The sequence below is a fragment of the Thermobia domestica genome, chromosome 15, assembly GCF_964235325.1.
Source record: "Thermobia domestica chromosome 15, izTheDome1.hap1.1, whole genome shotgun sequence".
Taxonomy (NCBI): Eukaryota; Metazoa; Arthropoda; class Insecta; order Zygentoma; family Lepismatidae; genus Thermobia; species Thermobia domestica.
Genome location: NC_137468.1, coordinates 85,403,893 through 85,420,640, shown reverse-complemented (window position 1 = coordinate 85,420,640; position 16,748 = coordinate 85,403,893). Strand labels below are relative to the sequence as shown.

Below are 16,748 nucleotides of genomic sequence, written 5' to 3'. Positions count from 1 at the left end.
AAAATTTACAAAAGTTACTATAGATACACCACATTAACTTGACACGTAGTCTTTCGTCCCAAGCCCTGCTATCGGCTGAAGGAATTCAATTCCCTTTCGCGTAGACGGCTGCAAGGCTCTCTCGCTTGGCAACAACTGAATCTTTATTGGCTCAACGCGTGGGTGTGTCGAGGGTGGAGCTTTAGTTCGCATTTTTGCCAGGACTCAAGACATTTTGGCAGCACTATAGTGTGTTGTTTGCAGATCATCTGATCAATCCAGTACATACAACAAAGCTAATCGATCTGAAATAGCTGGTTATGTTATAGTGTATTTATAGTACAGTTTAACTTTAGACTAGCCACAAGCATTCTTATTGTGCTAACAATTATTACTACTAATGTAATATACTACAGGTTTGTTCATAATTTACTAGACGAAATAATAATATTTAGGATTCCCTTGTATCTCAAAGATATTTTACCTCAAACTAGCAACTGCTACTATAGTTGAATGATAGAGCAACTCTAACACAGGATGTAACTCGTATATGATTCAAGTTAACATACCTAACATTCAGGTAGCTGAGAGATTTCATTTCAGGGGTAAATCCTTTTAGTTTCTTCAAACGGTTAGCACGAATATGGAAAACTTTCAGATTGACCATTGCCCCTATTCCATCTAATTTTCTTATTTTGTTGTCAGCCTGGAAAAAGATAAACAAATAAAAAATAATATGAGGAGTGTGTTCAATAATTTATGTGACTTACAAGGTTAGTGTGGTTGCGTTAACGTTGCGCATAACCTTGTTCTTGCGTATGGGCATCATCAGATCTTGACTTGCAGAGGATCGTGTTCTCTCCTAGATTAGTTGCTGGCATTCGAAGCAAATCGTTGGGAAAACATGTTCTGAGCACAAAGTGAATATATAGGATATGGAGCATTGATCAGTAACTAAGTTTCCCACAAAGGAAGAAAATTATTGAAAGGTCGGTTGCAGTATATACTGATAATGGATCTCCTTATTACAAAATAAAATTCTAGACTGAATAATGTAAATTAGATATGTGAAGTGGGAAAGCCATTAGAAATGATCCTCGCCTGTCCCGCTCAGTACCCTGATACCGCCGCCAACACCCAGCATGCTTCGCGATTCCGCGGGCCATAAAATCTAGTCTATAACACCCCCCGAAACACTCCCGTTTTCAATTTGGTTTGTAAATAATTTTATTTGAAATGTAGCTACAACCTTCCCAATGCGAAATCTGTTTGGTTTAGGTGTTAGGGCGAAATAGTATTATTACTATAATATTTTTATTACTATTAGTATTATTACTAATACTAGTGTTGCCACGAGACGAGACATTTCTCGTGTCTCGTCTCGTCTCGTCTCGTAAACGAGACGAGATACGAGACGGGACAGAACCCATTTAGACGAGACACGAGACGAGACAGGCTACTTGTCCCGTCTCGAAAATGAAAACGCTGGCGGGAATGGCCAAGATTGAAATTGACAGTGGTCATATAGATTGCAAAAGGAAAATCCCCTTTGTGAGAAAACATGTTGAAAAGCCTTCATAGAAAAGTGTCCTCTGTCTATTGAATGAAACAATCGTGATACATGAGCTTCCAGGAATATCATCCTTAATGTCTTGTCCCCAATTCCCCTTGCTGTAAACTGAGGAATTCTCATTTTTTTATTTCTGGCTGGAATGAAGACAAACAAAATCAAAGACAGGGAAGATTTTTACAAGGTCAAGAAACCGAACTACCACCACCATCTATTCAATTTGAAAACTGGGTAAGATCTACAGTCATTAAAGGCTGTAGTTGAAAGTTCTGGCTGAGATGGCGGAAGAGAACAGAACAGACTACACTTGACTTTATTCTCTGGTGGCGGCATTCTTTTTGCTATATGAACCGAAAACGGCAATTGAAGTATGTCATCTTGCAACTAAAATTTTGTCTTCTCTCTCTCTCTCTCTCTCTCTCACACACCCACACACACACATACACACACATACACATAAAACATACTTTTACCATTTTACCAATCGCTCGCTTATTATACAGCAGTCATGTTGTAAAATTCACCTCTTCGTTTGGAAGGCGGGCGAGGACGAAGAAAGCAAAGATATTATCGACGAACCCTTCAAATTGTTTGCTTTCAGCAAATTTATGATACTAACAATAACACGTTAGGTGAAGAGGTTTTACAGGGGGACCTTCGTATTGTTACGCGGAAATGTTTGATCTGACCAGAGTGCGAAATTGCCCTCTGCTTCCATGTTGAGAGGAGGGGAATACTTCCCTTTCCTAGTGAATAATATTCATTAGGACCTGAATTATCTTCAGAAATTGTTTCTTACAGGCATATAAAACCTCTCGAAGTTGATAAGTTTAAAGAACATTTGGTATAATATTCATGGAACTCCGTTGAAAACAGAAAATATCATGAAAATGATCAAAATTCGAACATTGGAGAACATAATTAACAGAAAAGAAATAGGATACCCAAACCATATTTTTAAACCTGCTATAAAATGTATATCCTATATTTTTACTAATTCCTTACTCCCATGAAAGTATTCTGGGGAGGATATTCTCTCCAATTTTTTCAGACTGAAATCCTTTTATCCCGTACGATTTCGCTCCCTGACACAATACGAAAAAACAAATGTTGTTAAAATCCATACACATGACCCTTCCAGGACTCAACCCGGGGCCTTCAAGCCATGGTCTATCGCCGCAGACCTCTCGGCTTGGTATGAAGATATATGTTGTATGATTGCGAATAGATCACGACAATATAAGGAACTTTAATCCAAAATGGCCAACCAAAAATCAACTTTTTTTTTAGACCACTAGCTAATCTGGGTGTACTGTCATGAGTTTGTTACACAAACGGGGCAACCACCACATAGTAGCACATACCCCGCGGTTATGGGAACAGATTTGAACCATGGAGGTGAAGACTGGCCCCAAGCATTCTTTCGTCCGATGTGTCGTTCAGCTCCCATTACTATGGCACTTTAAGTAGAGCTTACTGTGCAGTAACATATAAAATTTCAATCAAATACTTTCCATTACTCAATAAAATTATTTGATTCCGAGCTTTTTTTAAAAAAAATAATTGCAACAAATCTAAACATGCTAAATTGGAAAGTAGTTTTTGAATTGTTATGGGTTAACACTGTGAAACCTAAAGGCTGGAATATATGAAATCAAAGTGTACACACATATCTATATCTCTATTTATCTATATATCTTTCCATCTCTCTCTCTCTCTCTCTCTCTCTCTCTCTCTCTCTATATATATATATATATATATATATATATATATATATATATATATATATATATATATATATATATATATACAGACACTATAAAGCAAGTGGGCTGATAGTATACGATAGTGTCGGGGATGGTGACACCTTTACATCGAACTTTCCTTATCGTGTAAACATTATTTGACATTAGTGTCTTCATCTTCGACGTACCTATGAGCAATTTGCTGTATATTCCTGTTGTTTCAGAATGTAAAAAAAAAAAAAAAAAAAAAAAAAAAAGTCGAGAAGCCTCAGACAACTAACAGCAGAGATATATTATCTTCTAAACTATTTGTCCTTGCCTTGCGAGCTTATTTAAATTTATTTTTAAGACCTTTAGGCAACTTTGGCCGAATGGATGATGATGGGGAAATTAGTGGAATGAAGAAAGTAGTAGGATACTAGACATCTTCGAGAAAACACACACATTCGAAAAATGAAATGAAATGAAATGAAATCTTCGAGTTTTATGTCTCACGTTTATGCCGGTTAGGCTAAAGGAGACATTGATGATGAGTAATGAATGAAATGGTGGAATGAAGAAAGTGGGAGGAAACGGGAGGACCCCGAGAAAACCCACGCACACGGTGTTTGTCCACCACAAAGTTCACTTGGAGGGGCTGGGATCGAACCCGGGACCCCAAGCACCAGAGGTGAACGCTCTACCACTGAGTCACCGCGGTCCCCAGACACATTCAATGTTTGTCCATCACAAAGCTCACATGGCACTAACTGAGATCGAACCGACTACCACATACACTAGAGGTGAAGGCTTCACGGTGTAGCTACCGTGACATTTCTTGTCTTGTGTGTTATGGGTAATACTTGTAACTTAGCTGTATCTTGATTAGCATGGTGCAGTCTGCTACATTTTACTTTCGTTCCCATGGTATGCTGCTATATTTTTACGAGACAATACGAGACAAACGAGACGAGACGAGACGAGACGGAACAGAACCTCTCGAGACGAGACACGAGACGGGACGAGCACATTTTTTCAAGACGAGACACGAGACGAGACATGCTTTGCACGAGACGAGACGAGACAGCCTGAAGTCTCGTCTCGTCTCGTCTCGTGGCAACACTAACTAATACTAATTGTAATAATACTAATACTAATAGTATTATTACTATAAATTTTTATTACTATATGTGAAGAGATATTCGACACCCAAACGAACCAAAAACACAATTTCCCAATCGGTCAGCCGCATGTCACATCGGACCTTCTGCATACGTCAATATAATGGCGTACGGTATCAAAGGACGTACTATTTTGTCAATGTAGTGGCGGGCGGTGCAAAAAGAAGAGAACCTGATAATAGAAAGTTATTATGTGAAAATTAGATGTTATAGACACAGGATGGAAATAGGAATAGCTGGCACAACTTCTTTCATCAACACTTTATGATGTTGAAGATGAGCTTCCGGGTGATAACTCGAAAGTTGATAGCAGATAAAGAACATTTCAGAACAATATTAGTGAGGAGGATACGGACTTCCTTGCAGCAATCCAGGTAAGTTTTTTGAAGCGAGTCGATGTAATGGAAATAAGGGATCCGAAAACTGTAGATTCGGTTTGTTGGTTCTTTGGTAGATTTGAAGTTTAACATCTCCTGAGTGCAGAAGCTATATGAAACGTAGACCTAAAGCTTAAAGTGAGCTCCTACCGGGAACTGAATAGGGTATCTCGTGTCGAAGTAGCGTACTATAACTATATTGCTCTTAAGAAGCTTTGCGTCCAGTGCCTAGCCACAACGATCATAATTTTTTGGGAAGGTTACAACAGTATGTTGTATATTTTACTTGTAATTTTGGGCCATAATGTATTTTAAATGTACACTAGGCAGATTCTGTTAATAGAAGAAGAGAAAGACAATGAACTAATATATTTATAATGTTAATATATAAAAAAATATTCAAATGTTTTTATGTAATCTAATCTTGATGTCGTCGTCATGACAACATAAATTAAACAGAATTATTCAGTTAGTTAAGCAGACATCTTAGAAATTTGTGTAGAAAGTAAACTGTACGCTTCTCATTTATAATTATTAAACAAAGTGTACAAAATAGTAATTTTGTGTGTTTAATGGCTCAATATTAATGTTTAAGAACCAGACATTATCGTTATAGGGTGCAGATTATCGTATTCTTTCTGTAAAACAATACGTTTACTATATAAATTATTAACGTGTAACAGTTTCGCCAATTATCACTTTGGCGCACTATCTAGTGTCTGATGAAGCCAAAGTGGCGAAACTGTTACACGTTAACAGTGGCGTAAAATTTATTAACGTGTAACAGTTTCGCCACTTTGGCTTCATCAGACACTAGATAGTGTGCCAAAGTGATAATTGGCGAAACTGTTACACGTTAATAAATTTTATAATGAACGTATTGTTTTTTCTTAGCGAGTAGTTAAAATCAAATTTACGTATACTAAAAGCAAAGCTTCAACAATGGAAAACATTGGTTTTAAATATGTACATTACTCAGCACAAAGAATTTCAAGAAGTGGATTGTCAACACAAACTATTTTCTCAAAATAAATTTGTTCATTGACTTTGTACAAATAATTTGGTTACCTAACAATGCAATTTCAAATGGGTAAAAAAAAAAAAAAAAAAAAAGCAAAAAGAAAAGAAAGAAAAAATAAGAAGTGATGAAAAGTTAACTAGTCTCATTTCTCCTATATTTATTCGATTTATATTTATTCCATCGCTTTTAAATCAAATGAGAATCTATTCGACCATTCATTTCCAACACCAAGTCATACTGTTTAGTGTTGAATCTGATTCACACGTGCTCATATCAGGAATCGAACCCTAGTATCCCATGCGGAAGATGTGTTGGCTAACCATATATCCAACGAGAAAGCTCCGAAATATATATTAAATTCTTTAAGGCTAGCGGGGATCGAATTTATTAACCCCCGTGAGTGTTCTCCGACTTAGTACCCGATTGGTGGTCGGTAGAAGTCGGCCGTAGTCGCCAGACCATGTCGGCGCCGATCTGACTACGTACACTTTTCTCAATCATTTGTTTATTTCACCGATGTCGTCAGAGTATGTCAGACTAAAAAATCGGAGAAAGTCGGATCCACTGTGACCATAGGCTTACACCTATCCTACACGACTAGACAATTCCCCGCGTAGCGTAGTCGCTAACGCTCTCGCCTTCGGTGCGAGCGGTCCCGGTTTCGATTCCCGGTGGGGGCACTCGGTCAAAAACTGTAAAACGCTTTTTCAGGCCAGTCATCCTGAATGAGGTTTTCCTGGGCTTTCCTCATTCACACTAACCAAATGCCGGGTGGTACCTAACTTATAGATCCCAGGCCGCTTCCTCCCTTCCCAATCCCTTCTTCCTCCCCTTTCCCCGGATAATATGCCCGCCGAGGAACGTCATTCCTCAAACGTGATGGGCTAAATGGCCTTAGATACCGAAAACCCAGAAATCTAAATCCTAATTTCCTATTAATTGTTTATTGGTATTTAATAATTATTTATTTGTCTAATTATTTAATAATAGGTCTAACACTTAACATATTTGTCTGTAGTTTCACGTGCTTTCTTTCATCATAACATTTCAGAGATAAATCAATTCAAAAAGTTGCTCAAGAATATTCGTAAATAATAATAATAATAATAATAATAATAATAATAATAATAATAATAATAATAATAATAATAATAATAATAATAATAATAATAATAATAATAAATTATCTTCTACGTAAAAATAGACGTTTAAATGGTGCTTTCTGACTTACAAGTAGACCTCACCACTTCGCCGTTGCGTTAGCAAAAGGAAACAACTACTGTCCTAGAGTAGGGTTGAATGTAAAATATTGACAAAAATTTTAGCTGCTAATGAGCACTAGAAATATGGAAAAACGAAATAGAAACATGAATTTGGGAAAGCCAAATACAATATAGTTTGACAGTTGCAAGACCGATATCTTTTTTGAAATAGATGGAGGAACAATAGTTATGACCTCAATTATGTAAATCGAGATAGGAGGGATGTTTTAATGGCACTCCAGATCATGGCCGCCATTTTGAAATCCGCCATATTGGATCGAAGTCAACATTTTCAAATAGAAAGAGGGTCATGTGAGGTATGAAACAACAATGATTTTTTCCACCCAATCTCATACACTAATTAGTTTGTCTATATCTAGAACGGTTTACAACTTACAGTTCTTTGAATGTTGAAAAATTCGTTGTTTGTAGTAGATAACAGATAACTACAGGGACAATGGACATTGCTCCAGAGATAGCATTCTTACTGGACAAAATTACGGCAATGCAAAAAATGCAAGTCCTCAGCATTCTTAAAATGGTCAAAACAGAATTTTGCACAGCACCATGAGCACCTAATAAAAAATGAAGCGTCACAAATATCACAAAAGTTAATGCCGGAAATATTGAAAGCGTGCTTCTTCGGCACCTCGAATCATTAGATCGGCTCATCAATATATACTGATTTACAAAATGCTTATTGAGTCATTCCCGTGAAGCGAGGAGACAGAAATTGATTGTACACAACGGAATGCAGAGTGACAATAGTATCTCTTTCATGCAGTTTTGAACGGAAATTTTACTAGATGTTGATGCCAAATGTATTGCCAAGTCTCTGCACTAACTATTAAATCCAGTCTGCAATGTTACTGGCACTATTCCGTTCTTTTCCTGGAGAACAATGAACAGTTTACCAACTAAATTTCCCTTTAAATTAATTAAAAGGCATGATTGTGTAGGAATGTGTCATAGCTAGGGATGGTATCGAGACGAGACGAGACGAGACTTTGTACAGTCTCGGTCTCGTCTCGGTTTAAAAATAGCTGTCTTGGTCTCGGTCTCGTCTCGAATCAAAAATCGCCGTCTCGGTCTCGATCTCGTCTCGGTCAACAAATGCTTGTCTCGATCTCGGTCTCGGTCTCGAGGGCCAAATCTCGGTCTCGTCTCGGTCTCGTCTCGAAAGTCTCGTAATAAATAGGTGAAATTAAAATTATAAAAGTATTATTATTGTAAAGTCTATCGTTTCTGCTTCTTATTTTTGGCCTTATTCTAGACTTAGAATTATAGTGTGGTGTACTTCTTCAGAGCTAATTTGCTAGCGCTGATTCCTTCCATGCGTGTGTTCCAGTTTCAATCATCAGTGGGTATACTATATCTGGGATAAAATTCTAATAGTAACCCATATTTCACTTTCAGCAAAAGACTTTCTCATATGGCCTCAGTACTGCTTATACAATTAAACTCTATTAAATTAACTTCAATACTATATAGTAGTTTATTTCCTTCCTTAGAGTAAGTGACCTGCCAATAAAGGCAGAATACCTATGATGATGATAGAGTAAGAATTGTTCAATACATTCTAACGAATAACGGAACACATAGCAGCATGAATGTATTTAATCGTACCGAAATTGAAATTTTACAATTTCTCATTTATTATCCAATACATTCTGTTTTGACTGTCATTTTAAAAACATAATATAACGTTCATTATCTGAACAAATAGGGTAAATTTTTACTACAATATATTTTGTTTAAAAATGATCAAATGCTTTATTACCGTTTCACATATACGTGTTTAATTGATACCTTATAACACGAAATTCCTGAACTTTGTGGTGGGAACTACGGCACTCATCTTTGCTATGTGTGGCCTCGGGTTGCATCACGAAACAAGTTAAATTCGAAGTCAGATGTTTCGCATAGTTCGCGTCTAAATTTAAGTACATTCTGTTTCTTATACAAGTTCCTAAAGTTGTAATGCATTACATACGCATACGTACATCCACTGCCGTAACATAGATTAAGCTTATTCCTGAGCTCTTAGCGGTGCATGTGATCTTTATTCGAAAAAACCAATCGTGCGTTCATTACGTTGAAATTTTATATTGATTGAAAATTACTTGCGAAATATGAACATACATATTATATAAGTATATAGGTAATTCGAGCTAGCTGTATCTATTTTCTCTCTCTCGCCAAAACAAGTGATTCTTAACTTTCTAGTTTTCTTTTGTATTCATTTTCGTAGTTTGCAGCAACATGAAGTATTAAATAGTCAAAAATATTTTTTTTCTCTGTATGACTTTCGTTAAAATTTTGGATCCAATTTTACCCTACCTTACCTAGTAAATTTATACAGTATATATGAACATTAGTGGTAGACTATGTTAAGTCACTTTTTGGTCAAATTGAGTTAGAATACTTTTTTTAATAGACTATGTTTTTTCTAGTGGTGTAATAATGTAAGTCTAAAGCCATCTTACTGCTTTGTAACTACTTAGTATAATTTGAAAAACAGTATTATAGATCTTAGTTAAGGAACCGGTTTTTCGCTTCTCCTATAAAATTACGAAATTATGACTTGGTTTAGTTTACCTCTGAGGTCTCGATATAAAATCATCACCATCATCATAATCAAGCATTATCAATCCACTGCTGGATGAAGTCTTCCCAAGCTTTCTCTACAACTATCTATCTTGGGTAATTCTTTTCCAGGTTACTCCCCAGTGGTTCCTGATTTTGTCACAATTTCTTGTATGCGGACATTTCCTAGGCTGTTTTTGTCACGTGGTATACAATCTAAAATTGTTTTCGTCTATCGATCATAATTTCGTCTTGCAATATGTGCATCACATTTTCCGGTCTATTTTAAACATTATTTCATTAGTATCAGTCATTAGTTGCCAAATAATTCATTTCTATATATTGGGGCTACAAATAGTTCATATCCTCTACTTTTGAAGCACAGACACGCTACTTTTTGATCTTCTGATTTGGCAACACTGACTCAATTATTTAAATCAACACACTGTAAGAACCCCCATTTGCTATAATGCCTAGTACGCTTGATTTTGGTTCGCATGGTCCCGAGTTCGATTCCCGGTGGCGGTAATGTTCAACGACCGAAGTTTTTCGGATTCCACTATGATCAGTAACTCCACGTCTCCTTTGGCCGCCCTAGCATAATCGTGAGACGTTAAACTAAAACAAAACAAACCAAAAATCAACACAATGTGTATTACTAACTGTAAGTCTTTGAATAATTGCATATAGCTATATGGTATGGATCGAGTTTGAGGTGGTCGGTGGTCAAACTATAACAAATGAAATGCAGTTAGGGTGTATTTAAAATTTTAATAAAGCAGTGTTTTAATCTAAAAAATACACCAGGCCTAAGGCTTAGGGATAACAACAACTAGTGCTACTGAAAAGTTGTCAATTACGTTTAATTTCAGTTACAATTTGCTTTTACATGTATTGCTGGAACGAAAACTTTGACATTAACATTATAAGTAGCCCAAAGACTATGAAAAACATCGTGTTTGGAAAATATTCTTGCACCATAAAACAAATTACGAGTAATTTTAAAATATTTTGCACTTTAGCTACGTTATTTGCACTATATTGATAATAATATTTAGCAATATATTTAAGTTCGCAACACTGCATAAAATAATGTAACTGCGACTTGTTGTAATTAAAACTACTGAACACTAATGTTATAATGTTCCTGCTATTTGAGTTATTAGAGATCTCCAAAATGTAGATGTTAGTGATATGTATTGTCCTTTGTTACACTGAATAATATATGTGTTTTTGTGGTTTAATTTAATATCTAAATTAGAAATATAGCTCTTTCGTGGCTAAGCAGGTAGCCTATGGCGTGAGAGACCCGGGTTAGATTCCCGGCGGGAGCTCGTGTGGTTTAGATCCAACGTTAATCAGTAGGTTCAGTCTCATATAACCTCGCTGCTGAAAGAGGCATTAAACTCAATTAAAAAATGAAATGAAATTTTTCAGTTTTACGTCCCACGGTTATGCCGGTTAGGCTAAAGGAGACTGTGATGATGAGAGATGAATGAAATGGTGGAATGAATAAAGTGGGAGGAAACGGGAGAACCCCGAGAAAACCCACGCACTAAACTAAATTAACTGAACAGAATTATGTAACATCAAACGTAGTGCAATTTGAGAAATTACAACTTTATGTTGCGTTGGTAACATTGCTTGTTTATTTAGTGGTATTGCAGAGTATCTAGAATTTCCCCTTCCATATTTCACACAGCATGTTAAAAAAAATCAGCATTTTTAATATATATGACTATTATATATAACTAGATGAAATACCCATTTTTCGCATGGGACCAGTATTTGGAAGTCAAGGTCTGTGGGAGAGGTCCTATCTCAGCAACCGCGAAAACTATGTATTTGACACTAATATCGGTCATTTTGTATTATTTTTACATGTCTCGGTATCCCTCCTGTGAACTCCGGCCCGCAGCTGAATGGGGTGACGCTTTTTCTTGATCTGAGGCCTGGGACATGATACTTGTCACCCAAATTTCGTAACTCTTGGACTCTCGTCTGGTCCCCAGGCCGCACACAGGCAATCAGAAAGACAGGCACGCAGACACACAGACAAACAAACTCTTCCTTTTACTTATATTAAATATGATATACAGGCGAAGATGCAAGGGGAGTGTTAAAGGGGTTATACCTCCCCTTGACGCTCAGCTATACACTGTATAAAATGGACTTCAATCCTACTTCTTTGTTTACACTGGATAAAATGTCAAACTATGGTTTAGCCCCTCCCTCGATCATATCCTGGATCCGCTATATATATATATATATATATATATATATATATATATATATATATATATAGGTTGAGAGAGGGAGAGACAGACAGAGATGACTATACACATCAGCAGTGGATTTTGTTTCGGGAGAGGCGTAATAACGAGTAAGAAATATTTGTGTTGTACGTGCAATGCGAAAAAATGATCACAAATCTATTTCGGGAGGGGCTTCAGTCTGATAGCCATCCCCTAAACATTAGTCAACCGTTCCCATATTACCTAATACAGCAACGAAAGAAATTTTGAGTAAAGTTCAATCTTAATAGTTGTCTATATCAATATTCGAGACGAGACCGAGACTTTCGAGACTGGCCTAAGTCTCGTCTCGGTCTCGTCTCGATTTATAGAGCCCCGTCTCGGTCTCGGTAGATAAAAGGCAGTCTCGGTCTCGGTCTCGTCTCGGTATATAAAAGGCCGTCTCGGTCTCGGTCTCGTCTCGATAATTCGAGACGATACCGAGACGAGACCGAGACTAGTCTCGGTCTCGGTACCATCCCTAGTCATAGTATTTACACTTATTGCAAGAGCCTCAATTTTCCTTTTGCCTTTAATATCCAAAGTTCTCGGGCGATGCATTTCAAATTGAAAACCACTTTGGTCAGCATTACAGACATACTTAAACTCAAAATTACGGAACGTCTGTTTGATGCTGTGAACGTACTCTTTAGCAGCCTGCATTAAGTGTGGCTGGCGCTCATGTTGAAGTTTTGTTTTAAAGGTTGTCACTTTCCGTAGTCCGATATTATAATGTCGTTTGAAGTTCAGTAGCCAGGCCTCCGAGTACTGTTCATACCCAATATCACGCGCAACGTGGCATGCCATTCGCTGAAGATCACTGTCTGATACCGTTTGCAAAAGTACTTCACGTGCGTGGGTAAACTGCACGTACAATGCCTCCTGTAAAAGGGAACGCTTGACTTCGAATGAAAGTCCTGTATTTTGTTTTTAAACAACACGATCGTAGGTCCACTCGCTAATGCGAAATCGGTTAATATTGTCTTTTTACCGTGGTTTGGTTGTTGTGTCATGTAATTAATAATTTGCTTCGTCTTCTCAACCGAGAGTGAATCACCTTTCTTGCGTTTCGATGGTGATGGAAGTGACTGACCACGGTCTGTTGCATCTGACACTTAGTGTTCTGTCGGCATCTTCGGAATCTGTTGTGTGATTACCCCTTCCTCTTCTACAGTAGATTCTTGATGTGCCTCCTCTAGAATATCTACAGTGTATTCCATTTCGAATCCCAGTTCTTCATCCGCTAGGAATCCAATTATGTCATCCGCGATTACTCTTTCCTATTCTGATATCTTTGTGCTTGAACCGTAATGTCTACAACTGCTGCAAGAAGTACATGATAATGTTTGCCTTATTTGACGCCATGGTGTGTCGTTTTTTAGTCTATATTTGTTGCCTGCACACACTTTCCCTAACACGCACACACGTACGCACCTCACAGAATTACAGACACAATGCAATAAACGAAATAACTATTTCTCAAACACTTCCAAGTTCACGAATAGAACTGACAGTGGGAATAATATATTTTTTGCACTTGTCTCCTTACAAAGAGTTTGTCGCTGTAGAATGGTACACGATGCAGGTAAGCTCCTAACTTATACCGTAGCTGCTACGACCAGGAATGCCATTAGCAACTAATATTGCTATTCTCTTCATCGTGCTGCCCCAACTGCTTATAGTTATAGTTTGAATTTACAAACGCACACACGAAGTGGCGAGATCAGAACTACTTTATGAATGCTAAGGACTTGCATTTCTTGCATTGCCGTAATTTTGCTCTGTAAGAATGCTGTCTCTGGAGCTTTGTTCATTGCCACTGTAGTTGTCTGTTATTTGCTACAGACAACGAATTTTTCAACATTCAAAGAACTGCAAGTTGTAAACCCTTCTAGATATAGACAAACTAATTAGTGTATGAGATTGGGTGGAAAAAATCATTGTTGTTTCATACCTCACATGACCCTCTTTCCATTTGAAAAAGTTGACGTCGATCCAATATGGCGGATTTCAAAATGGCGGCCATGATCTGGAATGCCATAAAAACATCCCTCCTAATTCGATTTACATAGTTGAAGTCATAACTATTGTTCCTCCATCTATTTCCAAAAAAATATCGGTCTTGCAACTATCAAATTATATTGTACTTGGCTTTCCCACATTCATGTTTCTATTTCGTTTTCTCCATATTTCTACTGCTCATTAGCAGCTAAAATTTTTGTCAGTGTCTTATATTCAACCCTACTCTAGGACAGTAGTTGTTTCCTTTTGCTAACGCAACGGCGAAGTGGTGGAGTCTACTTGTTAGACGAATGCGAGAAAGAGTCAAGCTAAAACAAGTGAACAGAGGGTTGTCAAGCATCGCAACTTACATTATGATACCAAATCTCTCATTGACATCAATCAGTCTTGCAGACTTCATATTAAAATAGCTAAATTTTTTATTCGGTCGCTTCTCATTCCTATACAGAATAAATGTCCAAAATTAATTATATTAGCTATTTTTGTATTAATTGTGAAGACACGGGACTGTGATTACATTACAGAACCACCCGTGGTAATACTTGGTATATTCATTCTTTCTTTTCTAACACAACTACTTTTACGGTCTTTGGAGTAAACTTATTCAACTTTATCCTCACCTCACCCTTACTCAGCCTCACGCTTTCGCATGATTTCGATCACACTCTCAAATGATTTCATGCTTACATCAAGAACCCAACATCATGCTCGCTCTATCTCACTCAATATCATTTCGATATTATGTTCACTCAACCTGAATCTCACATCATTTTGATGGCACCCTTATATTACCAGTGACTTCAAACTCACTACACCTCACACTCAAATTACTTCGACAATATCAAATCATCAGTTTGACATCACACTCACTCGACCTAACGCTCACATCATTTCGACTTGATGCTCACATCATCATCACCCTGACATCACACTCATTCGATCTCACAATTACATCACTTTGGGTTGATATCGATACGAGACTTCATACAGTCTCGGTTAACAAATAGCCCCTTTTTCGGTTTCGCCTCAAGTCAAAAATTGTCATCTCGGTCTCTTCTCGATCAACAGATGCTTGACTCGTTTTGGGTCTCGGTCTCGAGATCAATTCTCGATCTCGTCTCGAAATACATTGTGTGAAATTGAAAATGTAAGTACGAGTGATCAGTTTGCAGCCTGTTGTTTCCTCTTTCTTCTTTTTTTCCTCACTTCATTCTTGGCTGGAGAATTATTGTAGGTCCCATTTCTATCCACAGCTAAGTGACTAACACTCATACTTCCTGCGTGTGTGTTCGTAGATTTAATCCTAATCTTCAGCTGGTAAATCAATCCTTGAATAAAACCCGAGTAGTGATTCAAATCAATCTTTAAGTAAGAAATCATAACTCACATTAGCTATACAATGAATCTCTAATCAATCAACGCCAGTACTATAGTTTATTTCCTTCCTGTTGAATCGATGTTATTATATCCCACATTCTAGATAACGTACTGAATCCATAATTTCACAACAAATATTTGGATTGTATCTCAAACTACAATCCGCGCGAGAGAGAAACTATTTGTAGCATTTTTATTGTTGGCTAGAAAATTTTTCTTTTTTTCTTTTCAGTTTGCTTTTAAAACTATTAATATACAGTTTGTTACCTATTTTTAATGTAAAATACTGTTGATAGCTGCAATTCTCTTGGTTAAATTGGTACTTTTTTTCTCTTGATAATTTTGCCTTACCCTATTCTGAAATTTCTGCGACATTCTTCTCAAATCTGAAGATTTTACCAGCAATTTCAAAGGAAAGTTGGTACCACTTCTGATACGAGCAGTTGTAGTAAAGCAATAAGAAATGTTAGACATACTTTTCTATAGATAATTCCTGAACTGTGTAGAATATTAATATTGGGAGATTAGAACCTTATGTACTTGCTGTATGAAATTAGGTTTCGAAACATGTTGACAACATAGTCTTTGATCAACTAAACTGACAGGGAAGGGAATAAAATATATTGAATCTGAACTCAAAATTACGTTCAAAACATTTTCGATATACCACGTTATCCGAGGTGTCATTGTTCCCTTTTCTTCCGTGCATACGCCTATGACTGCAGCCATCCAAGAGCAATAGTAACTAAATAATGCAAGAATTTTGAGTAAATATGATTTTAGCATTTTTGTCAATACTCGAGACTAGACCGAGACTTTCGAGACTGAACTTAGTCTTGGTATCGTCTCGAACTACAAGTGTCTCTCTTGGTCTGGTCTTAAGTAAGTCTCAGTATTTGTTTTGGAATCGTTTCGATTTATAAACGTCCGTCTCGGTCTCATTTCGAAATTTTGAGACAACACGAGACATCTCGGTCTCTGTACCACCCCTACACTCCCTTACTCGACTTCACACTACCGTTTCAGCATTGCACTCACTGGACCTCACGCTCAAATCACCAGTCTGACATCACACTCGCTCGAACTCATGATCACATCTCCAATCTGACATTACACTCATTCGACCTCACGCTCACATCACCAGTCTGACATCACACTCACATAATTTCAAACTCGTCAGCGACGATCTCATGAGTTCAGGCATATTTTTTTGAGACCTTACGATAGTCAACTGCCAACGTTTACTAAAATGAAAAATAGTTTTGAAGTTTTGTAGTAGCTCCATTTAAAAGCTCACTTTAAGACAGTAGATGAATGGAATTATCAACAAAGTCAATACTATGTTAAACAAGCCA

The 16,748-nt window shown here is 37.1% G+C and overlaps 1 protein-coding gene across 1 annotated transcript in view; it reads right to left on the bottom strand.

Annotated features, from left to right (window-relative positions):
* Positions 1–16,748, bottom strand: part of LOC145671867 (leucine-rich repeat-containing protein 23-like) — a 453,825-nt gene that overhangs the window by 43,746 nt on the left and 393,331 nt on the right. Inside the window, exon 7 of the mRNA XM_081741092.1 lies at positions 549–685. Coding sequence (XP_081597218.1) covers positions 549–685 — 137 coding nt within the window. The remainder of the gene's footprint in view (positions 1–548; positions 686–16,748) is intronic.